The 22602-nt window shown below is 37.3% G+C and overlaps 1 protein-coding gene across 1 annotated transcript; it reads right to left on the reverse strand.

The window, feature by feature from the left end:
- Positions 1–874: 874 nt before the first annotated feature.
- On the reverse strand, positions 875–11327 carry LOC136852081 (another transcription unit protein-like). The gene is given in 12 exon segments (XM_067126531.1): positions 875–2097; positions 2619–2726; positions 2729–2801; positions 3482–3655; positions 4817–4979; positions 5506–5708; positions 6509–6699; positions 7134–7219; positions 7671–7731; positions 8304–9404; positions 9554–9661; positions 11171–11327. Coding segments are annotated over 12 exon segments (2763 nt in total). The 5' UTR covers positions 11217–11327; the 3' UTR covers positions 875–1648.
- Positions 11328–22602: the final 11275 nt, after the last annotated feature.

Genomic DNA, 22602 nt, shown 5'->3' on the forward strand with positions numbered 1-22602 from the left:
CTGCAAAACAATTTGTAGTATACTGCTGACAAATTTGAGATCCAATGATTTGAAAGTCGTTTGAGAATCAAATTCTTCAGCAAATATTACAGGTCTTGTCGAGAAAGTGCGTAAAAGTTGGTGAAATTAGGAGGTAGATTCAAGGGAAGTACATCAATACCCAAGAGGTCCAGCTAATGATAACGGAAACGAACTTACATAAGGCTCAAACCATAAGGTCTTCTCTCCCAAACAAACACCTTTCTCAATCAAATCATATATCTGGAGGAAGACACTGGTTTGTTCATTCACAGAACATCAGAAAATTTAGCATTAACACAGTTAATTATCTAAAGCTTGTAACCAAGTTTCAATAACCAAACCACCTTGGCACAAAAGGGTGCTCCTGTAAAAAAACAGTTTATGCAACCTGTCAGAACATCTGTCATTTAGTACTGATAGTAAATGCAGTGGACAGACTTGTATTTATATATGCTTCCCGATATTTCTTGAAAATTGGTATTGCTTTCTTACTTAAAGTAACTTGTTTACACTGGAATTTTTGCTTGTAAACATTTCAGCTTTGGTTCATATCAATCACAAGTGATGTTTCTTGTCTTCCATTCACCTAATTATCTGAGAGTTATATTGTTGATATTTTCATTTGTTCCAATTTTTTGTTTTTTGGTATATTACAAAACCAAGTGAATATTTAAAATTAACTGAAAGTATTGTCTTATCTGAAAAGACACAATTACAGAATCTCATCAAAGCAAGGCTTTCACTATTACTGTGACTTTAGAAGTGTCTTGAAATAAATTATATATATAAGCATACGTCAAAATGTAACAAAAGGAAACACAGAGTAATTAAGAACAAGAAAAAACTATATGTATTAAAAGTCAACACTTTATTTCAAGTTTCTATTAAGTGGAAGTACACTTTCACTCTTTAAAGTACAGCATATGTGCCGGGCATCTCAAAAAAAGAAACAGGTCACTTACAGAACTATTCTTGTTTGAAACGTCCTCCTTAACTTCTATATATCAGTTGAAATCACAATTTTTCTAATAAGCAGAACATGGCATCAATTCTGCTACACAACGTTTTTACAGCGAATGTTTTGTACAGTATAGGAAAAAACATTCAAATATCACTCACTCATCTGTGTACAGAATTCAGAAATATATTCAAATCTGACAATCTATTAAGAATACAAAGTGATATGCCAAACATTTTTAAGTAATATTTTATCTACAACACTTTGCAGTAATGCAAAACACTTTCTCTCTTTGAAGCATGTCTGCTTTTTGATGCAGCTAAAACAACTTGCAATTTTATGTAATATTACAATTACAACACTTTGCAGCCACACACAACACTTTCTCTCTACTTTAAATATGTCTGCTTCTTGACGAAGGTACACAACACTTCGCAAAAACCATTCGTGCACAATTCATTTATCAGATGCATACAAATACTACTCTTATGATACTTCTTAAACCTAGTATGTCCTTCCTTGTATAAGGAAATTCATGAAAAATAACAAAAGGACCTTTTACAATTGAAACTATAACCATTTACATTCGTAGTCATTGTTTTTTCCAAATATATTTTACAACAATAATGTAACCACGACTACAAATCAGTTTACCAGGCGAGACTCAAACTACTCACTATCGCTATCCGAACCAGACGACTTCCCCCCTCCTCCGCTATCGCTGCCACTCCCGCTCTTACTCCTGCTCCTGCTCCTGCTCCGGCTAGCTGACTTGCTCCTGCTCGGACTCGCGCTTCCCGACCTGCTGCGACTGCCGCTCCTGCTGCGGGACCTGCTCTTGCTCCTGCTCCTGGACCTGCTCTTGCTCCTCGGGGACCTGCTCTTGCTCCTGCTGGCACTCCTGCTCTTGCTCCTGCTGGTGCTCCGGCTTTTGCTCCTGCTGGCGCTCCTGCTGCGACTCTTCTCGCTGCTGCCGGCCCTGCTCTCCTTGTCGCTGTCGGAGCCGCTCCGGGACTCGTCGTCGGAGTCTTTGATGGTGTGCTTGGCTCTCTCCAGCCTCTTGGCCTTGCCCGTCTCGATGTCCGACTCCTCGTCGGAGGAGTAGATTGGCGCTCGGTCTGCAAGGGAGAAATCGCGAGAATTACGACGTCAAAATAACTACGGATACATTATTGGACTGGAATTGTAATATTAAATTTACACCGAAGGCCAAGCATGTGCTGGGACCTTGAGGCCTACAATGTGGTCATTCATCAGTGCTTACCCTAATAATACAAGCTGTACCTATGCTTAAATAATTAATCTAAGCACGCCCTACAAGGCAAAACAAACCATCAACTACTAACCATTCAGTTTCTTATTTTTTAATTTATTCTCGATGGCTGAAAGATATATTCTGCCTTCGTCTTACCCAAATATTATATGCTGTACCTATGCCTAAGTATATGATCTTAGCACAACCTACAAGGAATAAGAAACCAACAACTACCGACCATCGTGTTTCTTATTTTCAACTTGTTCTTGATAGCCAAGAGAGATATTCCCCCTTCGTCTTACCCAAATATTACATGCTATACCTATACCTAAATATGTAACCTAAGCATATCTTAAAAGACCCAATAAACCACCAATTACTAACCATTCTGTTTCTTATTTTTGAACTTATTCTTGATGGCCGAGAGAGATATTCCACCTTCGTCTTCATCTTCATAAGCATCAGGCTCCAAATAATTTGCCGACAGCCCTGGCTCGAAGCCTTCTCTCTCACGCGCTTCTGTTTGACTTCGCGTCTCATGGAAGCTCGAAGACGGTCTTCGTCTCTCTGTCAGTGATTAAAAAATACAAGTGTGTACAGTTTAAAAATACAAGTGTGTACAGTTTATAAACACAGCATCTTCTCATTCCTTTGTAGCATCTGGTAATACAAAGCATTACCAGTGTTGAATCCTCAAATTGAATATCCTTATTCTTTCATGAGTATGTGAAAGCTTACAAATTTTAAAGGGTTGAAACTTTGACTTACATAGCTATGGGTAACATAATAGTGTAAATGTACCAAGAGTTACAGCAATGTGTAAAATACAGTGTCATTTGCTAGGAGGAAATGGTTGCATACAAATGGTGACAACACTTTAAGGTGAACTTTGGCAATATCATGAAGTACAGACCTCTTTCAAAATGTGCATGTGATTGTTTTATCAGAATGTAAGCAAATACATGATGATGCCAATATTAGTACTTCAATATTCTCAACAATAATTGCATACCATCCTGCATTAGACAAAAAAACTTGTGACATACATAAGAATATTTTGTTTCAATATGCAAGAATACTGTATGTGCTAAGTGCCAAAAATCAAACATTTCTCACACTTTTAACAAAAAATATTAACCACCATAGCAATTTTAAAACTATAACTTTACATGATAAAAAAAATAACAAAACTCAAACATAATTTTAAACTATATGACTCAGGATCAAAAAATCACAAAAGATAAGACTTTCCACTGACTCAGGACACGGGTCTTAGCGATAAGACTTTGACTCAAGGAGAGGGTCATCTTGCGATGGGTGAATGAGTCGGTCGAATGTGGACGGAAGGTCAGTTTCGTGCGGAAGACAGCTTGACCTTGGAGACCAGTACCTTGCCTAATGAACAGATGATTGTGGTCACCCTGGAATAAACAAGGGTACAAATTAGCAGACTTCAACTTACTGGATTTCTTTACTTATCAGCGACCATAATAAGATTATGTATTTCTTCCTGTGCCACCATTTTGGATGTGATACATCTGTTAATATCTTTCTTAAATTGATTGAGTAGTACTTTGCCTAATGAACAGATCGTTGTAGTCATCCATGAATAAGCAAAGATACAAAAATAGTAACACCTCAACTTTGTGGGGTTCTCTACTTATCAGCTACCAAATTAAGATGATTTCTTCCTATGCCACCATTCTGGACTTGATAAATTTGTTAATACATCTCTTGAATTGATTCTCAAGTGAAAATCACAGGTTAGTTTAGTTTGAGAACTATGTGGAGTTGATGTTAAATATATCTACAAAATACTCAAGTGCTGGCTATATTATAAGAAATGGAAATGGAATATAAAATTTAGGCCAGAGGCCAGGTGCTGAGACTCATGAGATCAATAAGCACTGAAAGGGAAACTAAGATTAAAATGGTTTTATTTAAGGCGTAACTGGAGGAAAACCTCACACTTGCATTATGAAACAATCGCTAGGAGAAGGTGGAAAGTAAGGCAGAAGAAAGAGAATATGGACAGAGGTACAGTTAAAGGAATGAATGGGGTTGCAGGCTAAGGGCCAAAGGGTGACTAAGTACAGTAACTGGCTTCAAAAGTGCAGACTAAGTACAGTAACCAGCTTCAAAAATGCAAACAAAATTTACAGCAAGGAAACCAGTCATTCATATGCACCAGATCAAGATAGTGGGGCTTTCTAAGCATTGGTACATATATTGGAATTTTAATATGAAATTTGGGTCAAGCACCAAGCACTGGGACCTATGAAGTCATTCAGTGCAGAAAATAACGTTGAAACAATTGTTAGAAAGGTGGAAAGTAAGATGGAAGATGGAAGAAAGAGAATATGAATGGAGATATAATAAACTTAGCATTGGTATGGACTATTTTGAAATGTCCACAGTAGAACACGAGTTTAACATACTACCTTTTCCTACAAATAAGAAATGCATAGCAACAAAACCTGGGAAAACATTTTATAAAAGTCCTTTACGATAAACAAGCAAAAACATAGCTCTCAAAAATACAGAACCTGTTACAATTCAGAACCAAAAACAGAAGTACATACCTGCAAAGGCTGCCTGTAGACGTCAAAAATTTCAGAGCCGAGATGCAAGGACATAGAGCCGTCGGACCAACGGACGAGCTTTGCGTTGCTCTCGCGAATGGCGTTGCCTTCTTTGTCGAAGTCGATTCGCCATCTTATTGTGTTTTCAACCTTCAGCTTCAACCTGGAAAATTTTGAGTTCTGTAACGATTTCACTTCTTTGGCAGAGTACATTTTTATCTATTTATTCATTAATTTGTTGATTATTATTATTATTATTATTATTATTATTATTCAGAAAATAAACCCCTATTCATATAGAATAAGCCTTAAGGGGCTATTCACTTGGAATTTAAGCTTCCAAAGAATATGGTGTTCATTTGAAAGATGTTACAGAAGATAATAGGAAATACAGAAAGAAGATATCAGTTAGAAAAAACAAGATAAATAATAAAATTATAAATAAATAGGTAGATAAAAATAGAAATAAATTATTAAAACACAAGGTAAATTGTTTTAGGTTAGTAATGCATTGCACCTTCGCTCAAAATTTTTGGGTTCTAATTGCACTACATCCTCAGGGAAACTTCCACAGTCGAACAGTGTGAGGAATAAAAGACCTCTGGAAGTGTGAAATTCAACAGCAGGGCACATTTACTGCAAGTTGGTACTGCTGTTATGTCAGACAAACAATACTTCACACAAATTACCTTGCGCGACCTTCTTCATCTAGCGTCTCTTCATCATCAATTTCATCTTCATACAACTCCGGATCAAAGGGTCTGGTCTCAACAGACAAGAAGTTGGGCAGCTTGACGAAGTGCATGTCACGTCCCAAGTCGGTGTTGATTTTGGGGATCTCTGCGTCGATTCTGGTCTCTGGGGGAGGACCTTCATCTTCCTTCTCTTCATCCTGGATGTAATGGATGTTAAATTAGATATCATGCAGGGGACATAATACAGTATGTTCCTTTCCTGGCAAAGTGTCGAATATGCATTTTTTCTCAAGTTTTGAGTTATTTGCATTGATGGTAAATCTATCATTGACTTTTTGTTTTAGAAAGTGTCAATCACTCTCACCATCCAGGATGTATGATGAGAGATACACTTGATATTTAGCTGGAACAGGTCACTGACAAAATCACTGTCAATGCAGATAAACTCAAAAAAAAAAAAAATGAGCTATTCAACACTGCCAAAAAAGGGATGATATGGTACAAAATAGCAAAAGATCTGTTTTTGCTAAATGTTATCAGAAAAATTATCATTGCCATAACTTACTCAAAAATACACATTACAAAAAGCCATCAATTATGGGAATGATATACTTGATACACAAGTGAAGATTAAATCACTACTGCACTTTTAACATGTATAAAACAACAGCCAGACATTCAACAAATGGTCCTCTAATGCACTTGTCACAGGTTACAATTACAATATAAAGCATTAGAGATGAGGACTCTGTTATTCCTACCTCAAACTAGCAAAAGATCCTGAAGTTAAGATCCTTACGTTAAGATAGTGTTATCAGATTAATTATCATCGCTATACCTTACTCAAAATTACTACAGTACAAAGAACTGTCAATTATGAGAATGACTTACTTAATATATACTGTATATGTGCATGATTAAACAAATGGGCCCCTAACACACCCGTCCACATGATTAACTATATAAAGCATCAAAGAAGAAGTCATGTCATTCCTACCTCCTGAATAACAGGCCTCGGCGTACGAGGAGTCCCCGACCGAGAGCGGGAACGGGAACGAGACCTGGACCTGGATCTGGATCGAGACCGGGGGGACCGAGACCGAGACCGTCTCTGATCGTCGTCACTCTCCTTCTTCTTGTCCTCCTCGTCGTCACTGATGTCGTCAGCATCACCGAACAGATCTCCGACTGACGATGGGAGATCAAATGAATTCGAGGACACTTTGATGTATATTTCATTAGGTGGCATGTGACCAGTTAAAGCCTAATTTGTTTTCCTTTAAAGGGAATAAATTCAATTAAAAATTACTCAGTCGCACGAGTCTTGAAATGGAGAAACAAATCCACAGTTATTAATGGGTACATACAGGTGAAATAAATCACTTTGGTTCTTAAAAATAAATCTAATCCTTCGGGCCACAGAGAGCTGTTAATCAGCTCAGTGGTCTGGTAAAACTAAGGTATGTTCGAGAGAGCTTCCTGTTCGATTCCCCCTTTTCAACAGATCCCAGAAAACCCTCTGTAGAGATTTATTTTTAAATATACATACCAACAAATAACTCTGGTTTTGTTTCTCAAATAAACTCAATGCTTAAATTCTGTAAATAAATCCTCATCCTCACCATCCATGTCCTCCTCGTCATCAGATCTGGCCTTCTTGGCATTTTCGTCGTCCGATTCGTCGCTCATGACTGCTCTCTTCCGTTTCCTTTGAGGAAAAGAAGATGGAATGAAATATAAAATTTAGGTAAAAGGCCAAGCGCTTGGACCCATGAGGTCATTCAGCACTGAAAGGGAAACTGAAAGTTTAAAGGTTTTAAAAGTGTAACAAAAGGAAAACCTTTTGCATCTGCTCTGTGAAACACTTGTTAAAAGGTGGAAAGTAGGATGGAAGAGGGAAAAATGAAAGGGGGTACAGTAAAAAGAATGAAAGGGGTTGCAGCTAAGGGGCTAAAGGGACGCTGCATAGGACCTCAAGTGATGCCTACAGTGCAATGTGTGAGGTGCACTGATGGCACTAACCCCCTATGGGGAGGAAAAGAAGATGGGGTATCATTAACAAATGACACTAATTAAGGCAAAAATATAACACTGCTTACTAAAGAAAAATACACTAGGACTCGTATTATTTTAACAGTTCACAAAACGCATCTAATTACCTTCCAATATCAACATCGCTGTCATCGTCCGAGCCTTTCCTTGAACCTGCATCTCTCACGCCTGCAAAATGAAAGAAAATAACTGTAAAGTGCAAATTTGTTGCATGTAAAAACCCAATTCTAACGAGTACTGTACTGTAATTCCTTCATTTAACCATTTTTACACATTTTTTCTTCCTTTTTACTTTCTATATCAAGTAGCTTGAAAGCTACATAAACAGAGATGGACAATTCTTTCTCTCTTCAAATCTTCGGCTGAAAACCCTTATGGACAGTCAACAGTCTATCAAGCCAAGAGGTTTTCCGAAGGGAAATCAGCATGCACAGAGAGAGAGAGAGAGAGAGAGAGAGAGAGAGAGAGAGAGAGAGAGAGAGAGAGAGAGAGAGAGAGAGAGAGAGAGAGAGAGAAGTGATAGGGAAAGGAGATATATAAATAAATAAAAGGGAATAGTAAAACCAATACACCTGAAAAATACAAAGATTTCACATTAAGACCCCAGACGCAGAATCTTTATAAAATTTTGTACACAGTACTTATGTAATATCAGTCTTCTTATGTATAATGAAAAATAAAAACACATCTCTTTAATTTTAAAAGCAAGAACCCTTTCAGCAATTACACTGATAACTCACCATTAACAATTGGCGACCTGGAACGTGACCGAGAGCCTGACTTCCTACTACCAGTGGGCGAACGATTTCCTCTACTGCTGGCTGGAGATTTTGGGCTTCTTGGCCGTCCATCTGGAGTTCTGCTGTGGCTCCTGTCTCGAGTCCTGCTCTGACTTCTATCTCGAGTTCTACTCTGACTCCTGTCTCGAGCTCTGCTCTGACTCCGATCTCGAGTTCTGCTCTGACTCCGATCTCGAGTTCTGCTCTGACTCCGATCTCGAGTTCTGCTCTGACTCCTAGCAGGAGTTCTACTCGCACTCCTGGGACTTCTGCTACTTCGGAAACTGGCCCTCGATCTTGCAGGAGAATGACTGCCAGTTCTTGATCGGCTGGGTGAGCGGCTACCACTTCGAGATCTGTTCCTCGATCTACTGCTGGCCCTTGAGCGAGGCGACTTACTTCCCATTCGTGACCGAGGAGGCGAAGGGCTCCCACTTCTGGACTTACCAGGAGACCTACTGCCTTGCCTCGAGTGGACAGACCGGCTTCTCGATCTCGAATGTGGCGAATGACTGCCTGTGCGTGACGCTACAGGCGAAGTACTCGGTCCCCTCGAGCCTCTCGGAGATCCACTCGCTTCTCTAGACATGGGTGTTCTGCTCCTGCCTCTAGAACCAACAGGTGATCTACTGCCGACGCTGGCACTTGGCGACTGTGTGCCTCCCCTGGACCTGTCCGGAGAATCATCCCCATACCCAGATTTACTGCGCGGTGATGATTTCGAAACACTCCTTGGACTTCTGGGAGATTCGCTTCCCCTGTACTGGGGACTACTGGGTGGACTTTTGGGGCTGCTTGGCGGGCTTTTGGGGCTGCTTGGCGGGCTTTTGGGGCTGCTTGGCGGGCTTTTGGGGCTTCCTGGAGGAGAAAGGCTGCCTCTACTCCGAGACCTGCTGCCGCCACTTTTAGGACTACCTGGCGAAGCACTGGCTCTACTATAAGATCTACTGTCTGGGCTTCGTGGACTAGCAAATGAGCCACTAGCCTGGCTCTCCATACCAGCACGGTTACTTGCGGGGGACCTACTCCTGTTGCTGCCAGCTGGGGATGGTGAACGGCCACCTGTCAAAAAATAAAAATGATTACATAAAATCCATGACTACAGACAACCTTATTCAATCATGAAAGATATGATCATCAAACTTCTACCTATCATTAAGAATTCTCTCTCAACCGAGTCACTGCTCCTAATAACTTTTAACATTATTTACGTGGTGGGGAGCGGCTTCCAGCTCTGCTTCCACCTTGGCTGCTACTGCTGCTGCTACTTCCGGAACTACTCTCTGAGTCAGAATTGTCAGACGACTCTTGTCCGTCATCTGAAAAGATAGGCGATATATATAAGAGACCGACATATATAAGAGACAGACAAAGATAAGGCAATAGGTACTGGAAGAAAGCTATTTTACTAAGTCTGTTATTGAGAAATTTTTCATCACTTTTTCAACATACAGTATACAAATCAGTTGGTTATGAAATGTGCATATGAAGACTGCACAATTCAAATCTGTAGTAGTATATGTGCAAATAAGATACATAACACAACTACTGTTTATTTCATACACAGAAGTGACTATTATGTAATAAACTGGTAGTTATCGAACCAGAGGGGCACAGTAGTAGTTTTCAGTTTAACTAATTTTTCTATGAAATAACAATTATGTATCTTTTCATTCTATAAATATTTCATGACTTCGTGTGAAATTTCAAGATGTTTTCGGTGTTCTCCCAATTTATACCAGCCAATACACCCATCTTAACAATGGCTGCCTCGTGGCTAAAAAGTGCCGATGTCGATACTAAGTTTTCGATGCTTTTATCAGCAAAATCAAGACATACTACAAAACTTTATCCATCTAGAAATAATCCTTTCCACAGAAGAATGCCTCACCTTCAAAACAACAGTTTTAAAACTGAGTTAATGAACGCTTACAAGTATTAGGCCAAAAGGCAGGAATGTGTGCATTTGGGCCATAGCCTACCTCCTAAAACATAGAGTTAGTATTAAACTAACTCTGGGCGACTCTAAGGCATAGGAGAGGGATGGCCCCCTTGCCCGTTAGGGCAGTATGGAAGGTTAGTTTGGAATAGTCTACATTCCTGTATTTCAATTTTATGATTTATGGTACCCTACTGAAGTTTAGGGGGAGGGTTCCAGAGGCGACCGCCTTAGCCATTGTAGACAGAGGGCCAGGGGTAACCCTTAACTGCAATAGGCATTTCAGGGTGACTAATCCCCAAACAAACCTACCTTTGCCTAGCCTTACCTAGGATGCCCTTAGGCCCCCATACCCCCAAAATAAGCCAAGACCCATCTGTCTGCATACTACCCACTGCCTCCAGTTAAGTAGGAACTAGCCTGGCACCCTAGATTAGGTTAGGTTGGAATGGCACCCCTATAGTTAGCTAAGGGTATTCTTCTCAAACCTTCAGATCAGTGCAATTAGCTTCTTTTAGGTTCTCAACTTTATAAATATCAAATAAAGTAATCCAAGGTAATTAATCATTAAAAATTAACAAAATATTAACAAAAGGTTGGTATATATGGCTATGGCCTACAGTATCTTTCATAGGCTACGCTAGGATGGGCTATGCTACCATTTGGGCTTATTATACATTAAATTCGAGCCCAAGCATTTATAATATATAAAAAATCATAAAAATACACCAAAATAAATCCAAATAAGCTAGCCTGGCTTAAGCCTCTCACAGACAGACTGACAGACAACGTAAACACGCCAGGTACATTAGGCCCCAAAGCTAGAGTATAATTACCCTTATATTAGCCATATTATCACTCTTAAACGCTCATCACAGTCCATATTTACCTCGCCTGCCGCTACATTTCGAATAGAACCTTTCGTCCGGCGCCATGGTGCTGAAATCTATCAATCACTCGCGTAAGAATCTTCACTAATGTTGTGTTTTCCTGCCGCTAGGATCGAGGGCTGGGCGCTATTCCGCGCCTACTTGGGCGGTCGCTTTGATTTCTATGTGATTTTGAGGATAATTTCTATGTTTGTATTGATTTTATTATTCAAATTATAATAATTAGATATTTATAAATCTATCTATATAAATATCTTATGTAATAACAGCACTGTAACCCTTTTTTAATCTTAAATTTAGATTATTTTTCAATCCGGTTTAGTCACGCGAGAATGTTTATACAATTTTGAGGAGAATATTTATCTTTATACTTATTTAATTGATAAAAATGCTGTAATTAAATACATATGAAGCTCTTTCTATATAAATTTCAATATAATACAGATCCTGTAACTCGATTTTATAAATTTAAATGGAGGGCATTTATATCAAGATAAGATTAAGTGGGTACGGTCTAGCGTTATGGTGATGTTTATCCTCTTCTTCTTCACGAAATTGATGTAACCTCGAGACCACATGTACAGACCCTGACCCAGGAAATTACTTTAAATTAATTTAACAGAAAATAAGTTTATTCAAGTAAAATAATCCTCAAATTAATTATATTTAATCTAAATTAAATTGAATAACTGAAAGATAAGCAGTTAGAAGGAACATTATGTATGGCTGAACCGTTGGATACAGAAATGGTTAAAAAAAGATATATTTTGCTAATGCACGTTGAATATTTAAAGGGAAATCTTGTTTTCTTGTTTGGTAAAAGAAAACAGCAGGAGTAGAATATGAAATATATAAATTTGAAAACAAAATAGCTATTGTGAAATCAAGAAAAGGGAGATTCAGAATACTTCCGTGTGTTGTGTCCTGGTTATCTTGAAATAAGACGTAGGTTTTAGATTATACGCAATCTTGTTCAACATCCTTAAAAGGAAGACAAGGACCAAAGCATTGGTAACATTTAAGTTTACCAATGAAGCCACTGATGTGGCTCAGGTATGTGGTAATATCCACAGATATTTCTATTACTGTTTGAGTCAGCAAAAAAACATTAATACAAAAACCTTACATTGTATATCAAGAATGCAAAAGATTTTAACATAGCAAAATAAGCATATTTTTTATGTTCCTCTTTTTCTTCCGCCTTCAGCTGATAGTGAGAAAATCTGTAGCTGTTGTATATTTTATAACCATCTTCATCTAATTCATAGCTGTCAAGTAACACTTTACAGTGATAACATAAGATTTACAATACTCTTTTATATGGTAGAAGCTAATGCTTGATATTTGAAGTGGAATGTAGCAGAAAAAACTCTTCCCAAATATTATACTTGTTTTAATGAGAATCGCTGTAATCTAACAGAATATATTAACGAATCTTACAAAATTCAAGCTATAGTATTCCAGCAATTTTTAAATACTGCATAAAAGTATACAATAAGAGAATAAAACACGAGCCTTGTGACTTTGAAATTTCCAACACCGATGAAAGATGATTATAAACACATCACACGAAAACAACTAAACTGATAATATGAAATTGAAAAATTATGTCACCTTAAGATTGAATATCTTACCATATAACAACCTGGAATGCAAGATACATTACTCATCAACTACTGCCTTATATAAACGATGAAAGGTGACCTTGAGCTTCAGGAATAAAGTTAATGAAAGCTAATGAAGAATCCTGAGCTTATCAGACCACAGTTACTTCGTTAACATAACTCGCAAATACTTTTTTCAGAGAGCATGAAATGTATATCACTAAGACACAGTTACTGAGCGCGGTTCAATGATTATTCACAGGGAAGACACGCGAGACTCACGGTTGACACAGAAAACCAAAACTGAAAGAAGACTTACCACAGGGATACCACAAGGAGGCATATTAGGTCATCCACTATTCAGTGCATATACCACTGAGCTACAACACATTCAGTATTGAAATGCAGGTTTTTGCAGCTGGCATACAGTTGTGTTTTGAGACAGGCGCTCTGGAAGACCAAAGTCACGTGGTTTGCAAACATGTCACATAGGCTGTAAGTTAAAGCAGAGATCAAGAAGTGATAAAATATTAATAGAAATATCTGAAGGACATCTTAAAAGCACAATGTACCAAAATTATTATTATTATTATTATTATTATTATTATTATTATTATTATTATTATTATTATTATTATTACTCAGAAGATTAACTACTATTCATATGGAACAAGCCCACCAAAGGGGCCACTGACTTGAAATTCAAGCTTCCAAAGAATATGGCGTTCATCTGAAAGAAGTTATTGTAAATACAAAAAGAGATGATTTATTAGAAAATAAAAATAGCCAAATTAATAAAAATATAAATAAATTATTAAAATATCGCTGAAATACACGTAACTGTAGCTTTTCAAGTCATATACGACCAGTATATACATTTTTTATATTTAAACATACACATTGCATATTAACCTTGTTAACAAGTCTTAGTTTTCTGTAATAGAAAACTATTGTGACGGCTTTGTCTATCAGTCCGCACTTTTTCTGATCGTCCTCAGATCTTAAGAATTACTGAGGCTAGAGGGCTGCAAATCGGTATATTGAAAATCCACCCTCCAATCATCAAACATACTAAATTATACGATGTAGCGGCTGTACAGAAAACTCGATTGCGCCGAAGAAACTTCGACGCATTTTTCACTTGTTTCTGTTTTTCCAAATCATATGACAACATTCAAATGTTTATCAAAGCTTCTAATTATTGTTTTTTATTCCTCGTTGAGATTTTATGCTTGTTGTGTTTACAAAACTTATTTTTTACAACATATGACAGCAAGCAAGTATGTTAAAACTTACTAAAGGCAATATTTTGCACTATGCAATGGCAACACTTTTCTTGCCAAATGTTTTGCAGATAAAAATATTATGAAAAACATAAGGAATAATTAGGCCATCGGCATTCAAAGTGTGTCTTGCAATTTGGGGCAATATTCTGAAAATAAGGTACATGGCATCTGTATAATGGCCACATAGCTTGGTAGTGCCGTCAGTGAACCTCATGCAGTGCACTGTAGGCATTACTTAAGGTTCTTTGCAGCGTCCCTTCTTTTACTGTACCTCCATCTATGTTCTCTTTATTTCCTTCTTAATTTCCTCAACCCCCTTGCAACAGCTGATACACAGTGCAACTGCGAGGCTTTCACCTTTCAAACCTTTCTACGGTCAATTTCCGTTTCAGCGCTGAATGACCTCATAGGTTCCAGCGCTTGGCCATTGGCCTAAATTTTATAATCTATCTATCTAACTATCTATCTATCTGTATAATGCAACTGAAAGGAAAATAGAATTATTGTTATGTCAAGAAATGCAAAAAATCTTTTGGGAATTCGGTAGATCTCTTGACAGTTTCGACCTGGTAAAGTTGAAAATAGAGTTACTCTTAAAACATACAGCGTACAGCAACGATGAAACAGCAACAGTATCTGAACAGCATTCGTGTCACAGCAATGATGGGAATATATATATAAGCTATTTGATCACGATGCTAGATAAAGAGAATGATTTTTTAATACTGTTCTGAGTCACTGTGAGATTCAGCTTACAATGCAGAATAAAACCAGTCATTATTGTGAAATGGCGCAAACTCTCTCTCTCTCTCTCTCTCTCTCTCTCTCTCTCTCTCTCTCTCTCTCTCTCTCTCTCTCTCTTTGTGAGTGTGAAAACATCATGAATAACATATATGACGTTATGCTACGTTGTGATGAGATGTTGAAATGTTTGGATGAATTCATCAGCAGAACCATTTACTTAATAATATTTGCAGATTCACGGAAAAAATATCGAGGTAAGTTCTTGCTACACATATAAAAAAAGTCTTTAGCGAAAGAAGGTATGCTCATTCACGGAGAGAGAGAGAGAGAGAGAGAGAGAGAGAGAGAGAGAGAGAGAGAGAGAGAGAGAGAGAGAGAGAGAGAGAGAGAAAACTGACTTGCACTGGTATAGGTCTAGCAATCGACAGATATGTTCTTTAAAACAATATGAAATAGTTATCTAAAATAATCACAGTCACCACGAAGAGAGAGAGAGAGAGAGAGAGAGAGAGAGAGAGAGAGAGAGAGAGAGAGAGAGAGAGACTAGAACTGTCTGGATAATAAGTCAACTGCTCCAACGCATCTGTAGCTAACAAGCGCTAGGCTGAGCAGTTAAATATCCAGTCTCAATACAGACACAGTTAAATACAGTAATTAGTTATTAAATACAATACTCAGTTATCACGAGAACTATTATATCAATACAAGACAATATAATAACCGTTTAACTTGAAGAGCCACTTTCAGCTAATGGGTCTAACTAGCTAATTGATGCTTCAGAGGATAGCTTCCTGGTACGAAACTTCACTAAAGTACCTTTTATGGGGTTTATTAGCGTTACGGACTTCGTGTGTGCATGAGTGTGTTCTGGTGTCCTTACAGGATTTTATGGGAACACTGTAGTGCTGAAGTTTATATAGATATTTTAAAAGTGAAGGGAAATACGATGTTGCTAGGAGGTAGGCCTAATTGGTTTGGTTAAGGCTTACGAGTAATGTAAAAAAAAAAACTTATTTATGTCTCATTTGCGCGAAAAGTGAAGAACTGATTAAAAACATTAAGAAAACTCATATGGATGTTTTTTTCGACAGGTTTTGAAGGAAGACACTTCAGGAAGAAGTATAAAAACCCCAAATTAAAACCCAAGAAGGAGAGGTCTGACGCAAGGCGTAGAGAGAGAGAGAGAGAGAGAGAGAGAAAGGTAAGTTCAGTGCACTTTCACAATTTTAGTAACGGTATATTGTATTTTGGCATGAATCTAGGCCTATAAAACCATTATTAAAAATGTTACTGATTTATTACACGTTTTCAGATGATACTTCATTATTATTTGCACACTGCTTTATATTGTATGAGAGTATAAGTTGTTGGCTAAGATAAAAATACGATGATTTGAGCAGGTTTAATTTAATTAAATAGGCTAGGCCTATTCTAAGAAGCGTATGTATGTATGTATATATATATATATATATATATATATATATATATATATATATATATGGACTTATTCTTTTATAAATAATGCAAACTGTACGCACTTTTAGCAGAAGACTCGAATGGCTTCAAGACCAAATAATTAGGCCTAATTAGTTGACAAGTTTAGCCCAAAAAAGGCCACAGAACAATTAGGCAGACATCACTTGCTTTTGACATTATGCCAAGAGGTTTGTTTGAAAGGTTAAAACGAAAGAAATTGGCTAAAAAGGAAAACAAAATAAAAAAAAACTAGAGTAGGATGTTTTACGAGAGCAGAGAAGCCTAGGCTAAACCAGTTATGAAGTCTTGCTTTGTTTTTGATGAATTTTCGGGATATTTTCAATATTATGAATAATTTTGAGTGAAGTTAAACGTTATACTGAATTTTGCTATGAATACTAATCGTTAATTATGTAAAGGAGGAGCAAATATAAAAAAAAGATTGACAGGATGTTATACGGAAGCAGAGAAGCCTAGGCTAACCAAATTACACAAATTCTTTTGTTTTTGGTGAATTTTCGTAAGATTTTAAATCTTTTGAATAATATGAAATGAAAGGTAAACGTTGTAATGAATTTTGTTATGAATAGTAAGCGTTAAATGTGTAAATGAAAAGTATATATAAAAACAATGGGTAGGTTGTTATTATGGAAGCAGAGTTGAGGCTAAACCAGTTGCACAATATTGCATTGTTTGTTTATGAATTTTCAGAATATTTTCGATATTATGGATAACTCTGTGTAATTAAACATTACAATGAATTCTTCTATGAATATTTAACGTTAATTATACAAAAAACAATGAAGGTCTCTTAAATTTGAACACTGGTTGAAGGAGTGAAGGATTGTGTGCTAATAATTGGGTTGTTTAAGATCTATGAAGACCAAAGTTTCCTAGGTCATTTGCTTCGTGAAGAAACAGCCATTCAAAAATTTCATTTTTTTTATTATAGAATGGAGCATGATATGACTTAAATGTTTCGGGTAATGATAGAAAAAGCAATGAAGTTTCAGAATAAAATATTGGAAACTCTCCTAGAATTCATTTTATTCAGAAAATTTAATGAATTTCATGAGAATAACTTCGGTTTTCAAGGCGACGCGAACATAGTACTATTTATCACCGTAAGAAAGAATAGAGAAAATGAGAGAGAGAGAGAGAGAGAGAGAGAGAGAGAGAGAGAGAGAGAGAGAGAGAGAGAGAGACTCAAGGCATGTGACAGAGAGCATATCACGGCAGTTGTTTTTTTTCGAACCGGAAGTTTAAAAAAGAAAAAAAAAGAGTTCGCGCATCTTTATACTAAGCGTCTGAATGTCAGGAGGATAAGCGTTTTTTGTGTGCGTTGAATTTATAGTGTGTCTGTGCGCGTTCTCTCTCTCTCTCTCTCTCTCTCTCTCTCTCTCTCTCTCTCTCTCTCTCTCTCTCTCTCTCTCTCTTAGTTCTAATCCAGGTTTTGTCTCCTCGTCAGTTTATTTTCTTTTGGTCGTTTTAATGTATTCTCTCTCTCTCTCTCTCTCTCTCTCTCTCTCTCTCTCTCTCTCTCCTCCTCCTCCTCCTCCTCCTCCTCCTCCTCCTCCTCATAGTTCTAATCTAAAATCTCTTCTCCCTTTTTTATCTTTTGAGCTTTTTATTGTACTCTCTGTCTCTCTCTCTCTCTCTCTCTCTCTCTCTCTCTCTCTCTCTCTCTCTGATAGTTCTTACGCAAGTATGATACGTAATTCAGTATCTGTACGAATGCCCAAGTATTTTTTTAACTAAATATAAGTTTTTTTTTTTTCTGAAAAGAAAGCTATTGTGCCGGCTTTGTCTTCCGTCCGCAATTTTCTGTCCGCACTTTATTCTGTCTGCACTTTAGTCTGTCTGCACTTTTTTCTGTCCGCACTTTATTCTGTCCGCACGTTTTATGTCTGCACTTTATTCTGTCTGCACTTTTTATGTCCGCACTTTATTCTGTCCGCACTTTATTCTGTCCGCACTTTTTCTAACCGCCCTCAGACCTTAAAAACTACTGAGGCCAGAGGGTTGCAAACTGGTATGTTGATCATCCACCCTCCAATCATCAAACATACCAAGTTGCAGCCATCTAGCTTCAGTAGTTTTTATTTTATTGAAGGTTAAAGTTAGCCATAATCGTGCGTCTGGCAACGATATAGGCCACGCCGCCACCGGGACCATGTTTAAAGCTTCATGGGCCGCGGCTCATACAGCATTATACGCATTTTTGACCTGTTTTTGTACATAAACAACCGACAAACATAGGCCTATGTATGGTAGCCTATGGAAACCCAGATGTCCTTCTAATGTTACTATCGCCAGGGTGCAGTTTTACCAGAAACATGTTTGGTTAACCACCAGAAGATAACTTATATATCTCCTTTTTTATTCCCTTTCACCAGGGTGCAATTTCACCACCCTTGATGATAAGCTTTTTTTTTTGGTTTCTTTACCAACCGATAGATGTCAGCAGGTGTTCCTTTAATCTTTTTTTTTGTTATTTTTGTTGTTTTTTGTCATTTTTCCGATGATAGACGCAGCTTGGTGGACTAAAATGTGATTTTTGTGTGATTTGATATATCCATATTTTAAGAAATATTATTAATTTATTAATAAAATAACTATTGATAAATAGGGTTATGGGCACGTTAGGCTTACTGAAGAATAATTATGAAGAACGGATAAGGAAAATATAAAATTAAAGAATAAAAAGGAATTGGGAAGAATCGAAGAGGCTTAGATTACTCGCCAAACCACACTGGAGGAGGCTCTCTCTCTCTCTCTCTCTCTCTCTCTCTCTCTCTCTCTCTCTCTCTCTCTCTCTCTTCTTCTTCTTCTTCCTTAGTCCTATGTCGATCCTAATGTCCCTCAGGTTGAAAGGTTGTCTGTTGTCAGGTTGTCAAGCTGTCTCTTTTGTCAGGTTGTCAGGCTGGCAGACTGTGTCTGTTGTCAGGTTAGCAGACTGTGTTCTGTTGTCAGATGGTCAGGCTGGCAGATTGTCTCTGTTGTCAGATTGTGCTTTTGTTGTCAGGTTGACAGATTCTGTGTTGTTAGGTTGGTAGATTGTCTCTCTGTTGTTAGGTTGTCAGGTTGGCAGATTGTGCCTATAGTTAAATTGGCAGGTTGGTAGATCGTGTGTCTGTTGTCAGGATGTGTCTCTGATGCCTCTGTTGTCAGGTTCTGTCTCTGTTGTCAGGCTTTTCCTCTGGTTTCTCTGTTGTCAGGTTGTGTCTCTGTTGTCAGGTTATCTCCCTGTTGTCAGGTTGTCAGAATTCTCGTTTCCAAAAACAATATATATCTATTATTATTTATTTCATTTCTATTTATCTATTTTCTGATAAATAATTCGAGATTTTGGGTATATTAATGTTGGCGAGGGAGAGGAGGGGGAGTGTTGGAGAGGTGGAGGGAGTGTTGGAGTGTTGGAGAAAGATAGGTGTCAAGCCAACGCCCCCGTCAGAAATAGTTCCTGACGTACAGGACACAAGGAGTGGTGTCACTAAGACGCCGTTGGTACTGAAGGCGGGGGGATGTCCCCCTCCTTGTGGGGGAGAGAGAGAGAGAGAAATAGACACGGAGAGAGAGAGAGAGCGAGAGAGAGAGAGAGACAGAGAGACAGAGACAGAGTGAGGGACATAGACAGAGAGAGAGGAGAGAGAGAGAGAGAGAGAAACAGAGAGAGAGAGAGAGAGAGAGAGACAGAGACAGAGACAGAGTGAGGGACATAGACAGAGAGAGAGACAGAGAGAGACAGAGAGAGAGACAGAGACAGAGATAAAGAAAAAGAGACATCGAGAGAGAGAGAGAGAGAGAGAGAGAGACGAGAAATAGAGAGAGAGAGAGAGAGAAAGAGAGAGAGAGAGAGAAAGACAGATCGACACAGACAGACTGAGAAATATAGAAAGAGAGAGACAGATAGAGAGAGAGAGAGAGAGAGAGAGAGAGAGAGACAGCACTATAACACAATGTTTTTGTGACGCCTTTCACCCCGATGCGTTTTTGTTTACTTTGCGTAAAAATAGGTAAATCGTCTCGCGCCCCTCCTGGGCTAGATACGCCCCCCTTCCCAACCACCCCCACTCCCAATTTTCGTTTGAAGACCTTCCCTCTGCTCATTGTTTTTTTATATACTTATTTGTCTGGCGGCGCATCGAGACACTCCCTTGTTTTTTTGTGAGATATTCATTAGGTATAAGACGTCCGCCACATTGTTTTTTTTTTTTTTACTCTCTCTTTATAATTAACCTTTTGTTTTGCTTCGTACGAAACGGCAGACTATATAAAGAATAATATAAAGAACATTTGCCAAATATTTATATATTGTTGATTTAAATAATGGCTTTCGTACGCAACTCATGAATTAACTGTATGCAGAAAAATTAGAAAAAAATTAAAATTAAAATTTCGACCAAGCAGTAAAAATTGAAGTTATTTATTTAATTTCTTTGTTTGGACTTCGAGAAATATATATATTGTATATGTATATATATAAATATATATATATACAGTATACATATATATACATATATACATATACAGTATATATATACATATATATTTCTCGAAATCCAAATAAAGAAATTAAATAAAGAACTTAATTTTTTACTGTTTGGTCGAAATTTTTTCATTTTAATTTTTTCTTCAAAATTTTCCACATGCAGTTAATTCATAAGCTGCGTACATACATACAAAAGTACAACCCACAACACCCCATTCAAACCTACGTACATACCTGTAACTCCACAACCCGCAGAGACAACATCATAACTATATAACCACAACCGTTCTTAAGTTACAACACGTAGCAATTTTTTTTTTTTTTCTATTTTGATTCTCACGTAACGAAAACCGATTTTAATCTCGAGTTTCCATATAACCACTGATTTACCGCAAGAAGAAGGTCTAATTTCTTTATTATTTTGAGTCGCGCATAGGTTGCTTGGAGACTGGTTTGTCATCGTAGGTCAAGGTCAAGAAAGGTGAGGGTCAAATGTCAGGGTCGAGAATGGTTTAGGTCGAATTTCAAGGTCAGGAGAGACAGGGTCAGAGGTTTGTTGTGGCGTCATGAGGGTCACCCGTATTGATTCGATCGTGCAAATCTTCACTTGAGTTTCAGTAAGTGAATGTTTTGGTCGAATAAATAAATAAATAGATAAATAAATAAATAAATAAATAAATAAATAAACAAATAGATAGATAAGTAGACAGATAGATAAATAAAAAGATATAGATAGATAGATAGATAAACAAATAGATAGATTGATAGATAGATGATTGAATAAATAAGAAAGTTAATTGCATAAATAAGAAAGAACTGGATAAAATCTAGATCAGAAAATAACACCAGGAACTCGCTTAAGAAAGCATTCTGATGACATTCCCAGCCATATGAATTGAGTTCCTCTCTCTCTCTCTCTCTCTCTCTCTCTCTCTCTCTCTCTCTCTCTCTCTCTCTCTCTCTCTCTCTCTCATAATATCTCTTCCTTGTCAAAATCATTGGGGTTTTTAAATCATATCTTGTTTGTTTTCATATTTCTGATTAAATAAACTGCGCTTGCAAGACTTGTCAGGTCCTCTGCGCAATTCGAAGACCTTTGCTCTCTCTCTCTCTCTCTCTCTCTCTCTCTCTCTCTCTCTCTCTCTATATCTATATCTATACATATATTCTGTTTGTTTTCCTGCTTCAGGTTACGACCAGTGAATTACTCTCTTTGTGAATGAAAGTGTTCTCTCTCTCTCTCTCTCTCTCCTCTCCTCTCTCTCTCACCTCTGCTCACTTTTCTGTCTCGATGATATAGCGCAAATGAAGCTTGTCTTATAAATAATGAAGTATGTTTTGAAAATGAAGCTTGCTTTTAAGAAATGAAGCTTGTTTTATAATAATCGAAGCTTGTTTTGTAAAAAGTGAAGCTTGTTTGTAAAAATGAAGGTTGTTTTGTAAAAATGAAGGCTTGTTTTTAAAAAAAACCGAGGCTTGTTTTTAAAAAAGAAAGCTTGTTTTTTAAAAATGAAGCTTGTTTTTTTAAAAATGAAACTTGTTTTTTAAAAAGAGAAGCTTTTGCAAAAAGGAAGCTTTTTTATAAAATGAAGCTTGTTTGACATAATGAAGCTTGTTTTGTAAAAAATTGAAGCCTGTATTGTAAAAAGATGAAGACTGTTTTGTAGAAAATGAAGCTTGTTTTGTAAAAATGAAGCTTCTTTAAAATAAGAGCTTGTTTTGAAAATGAAGCTATTTTTAATGAATCTTGTTTTGTAAAAATGAAGTTTGTTTTGTAAAAAATGAAGCTTGTTTTGTAAAAAGAAAATTAAGCTTAAAAAAGAAACTTG

The sequence above is a fragment of the Macrobrachium rosenbergii genome, chromosome 25 (assembly GCF_040412425.1).
Source record: "Macrobrachium rosenbergii isolate ZJJX-2024 chromosome 25, ASM4041242v1, whole genome shotgun sequence".
In the NCBI taxonomy this organism is placed as follows: domain Eukaryota; kingdom Metazoa; phylum Arthropoda; class Malacostraca; order Decapoda; family Palaemonidae; genus Macrobrachium; species Macrobrachium rosenbergii.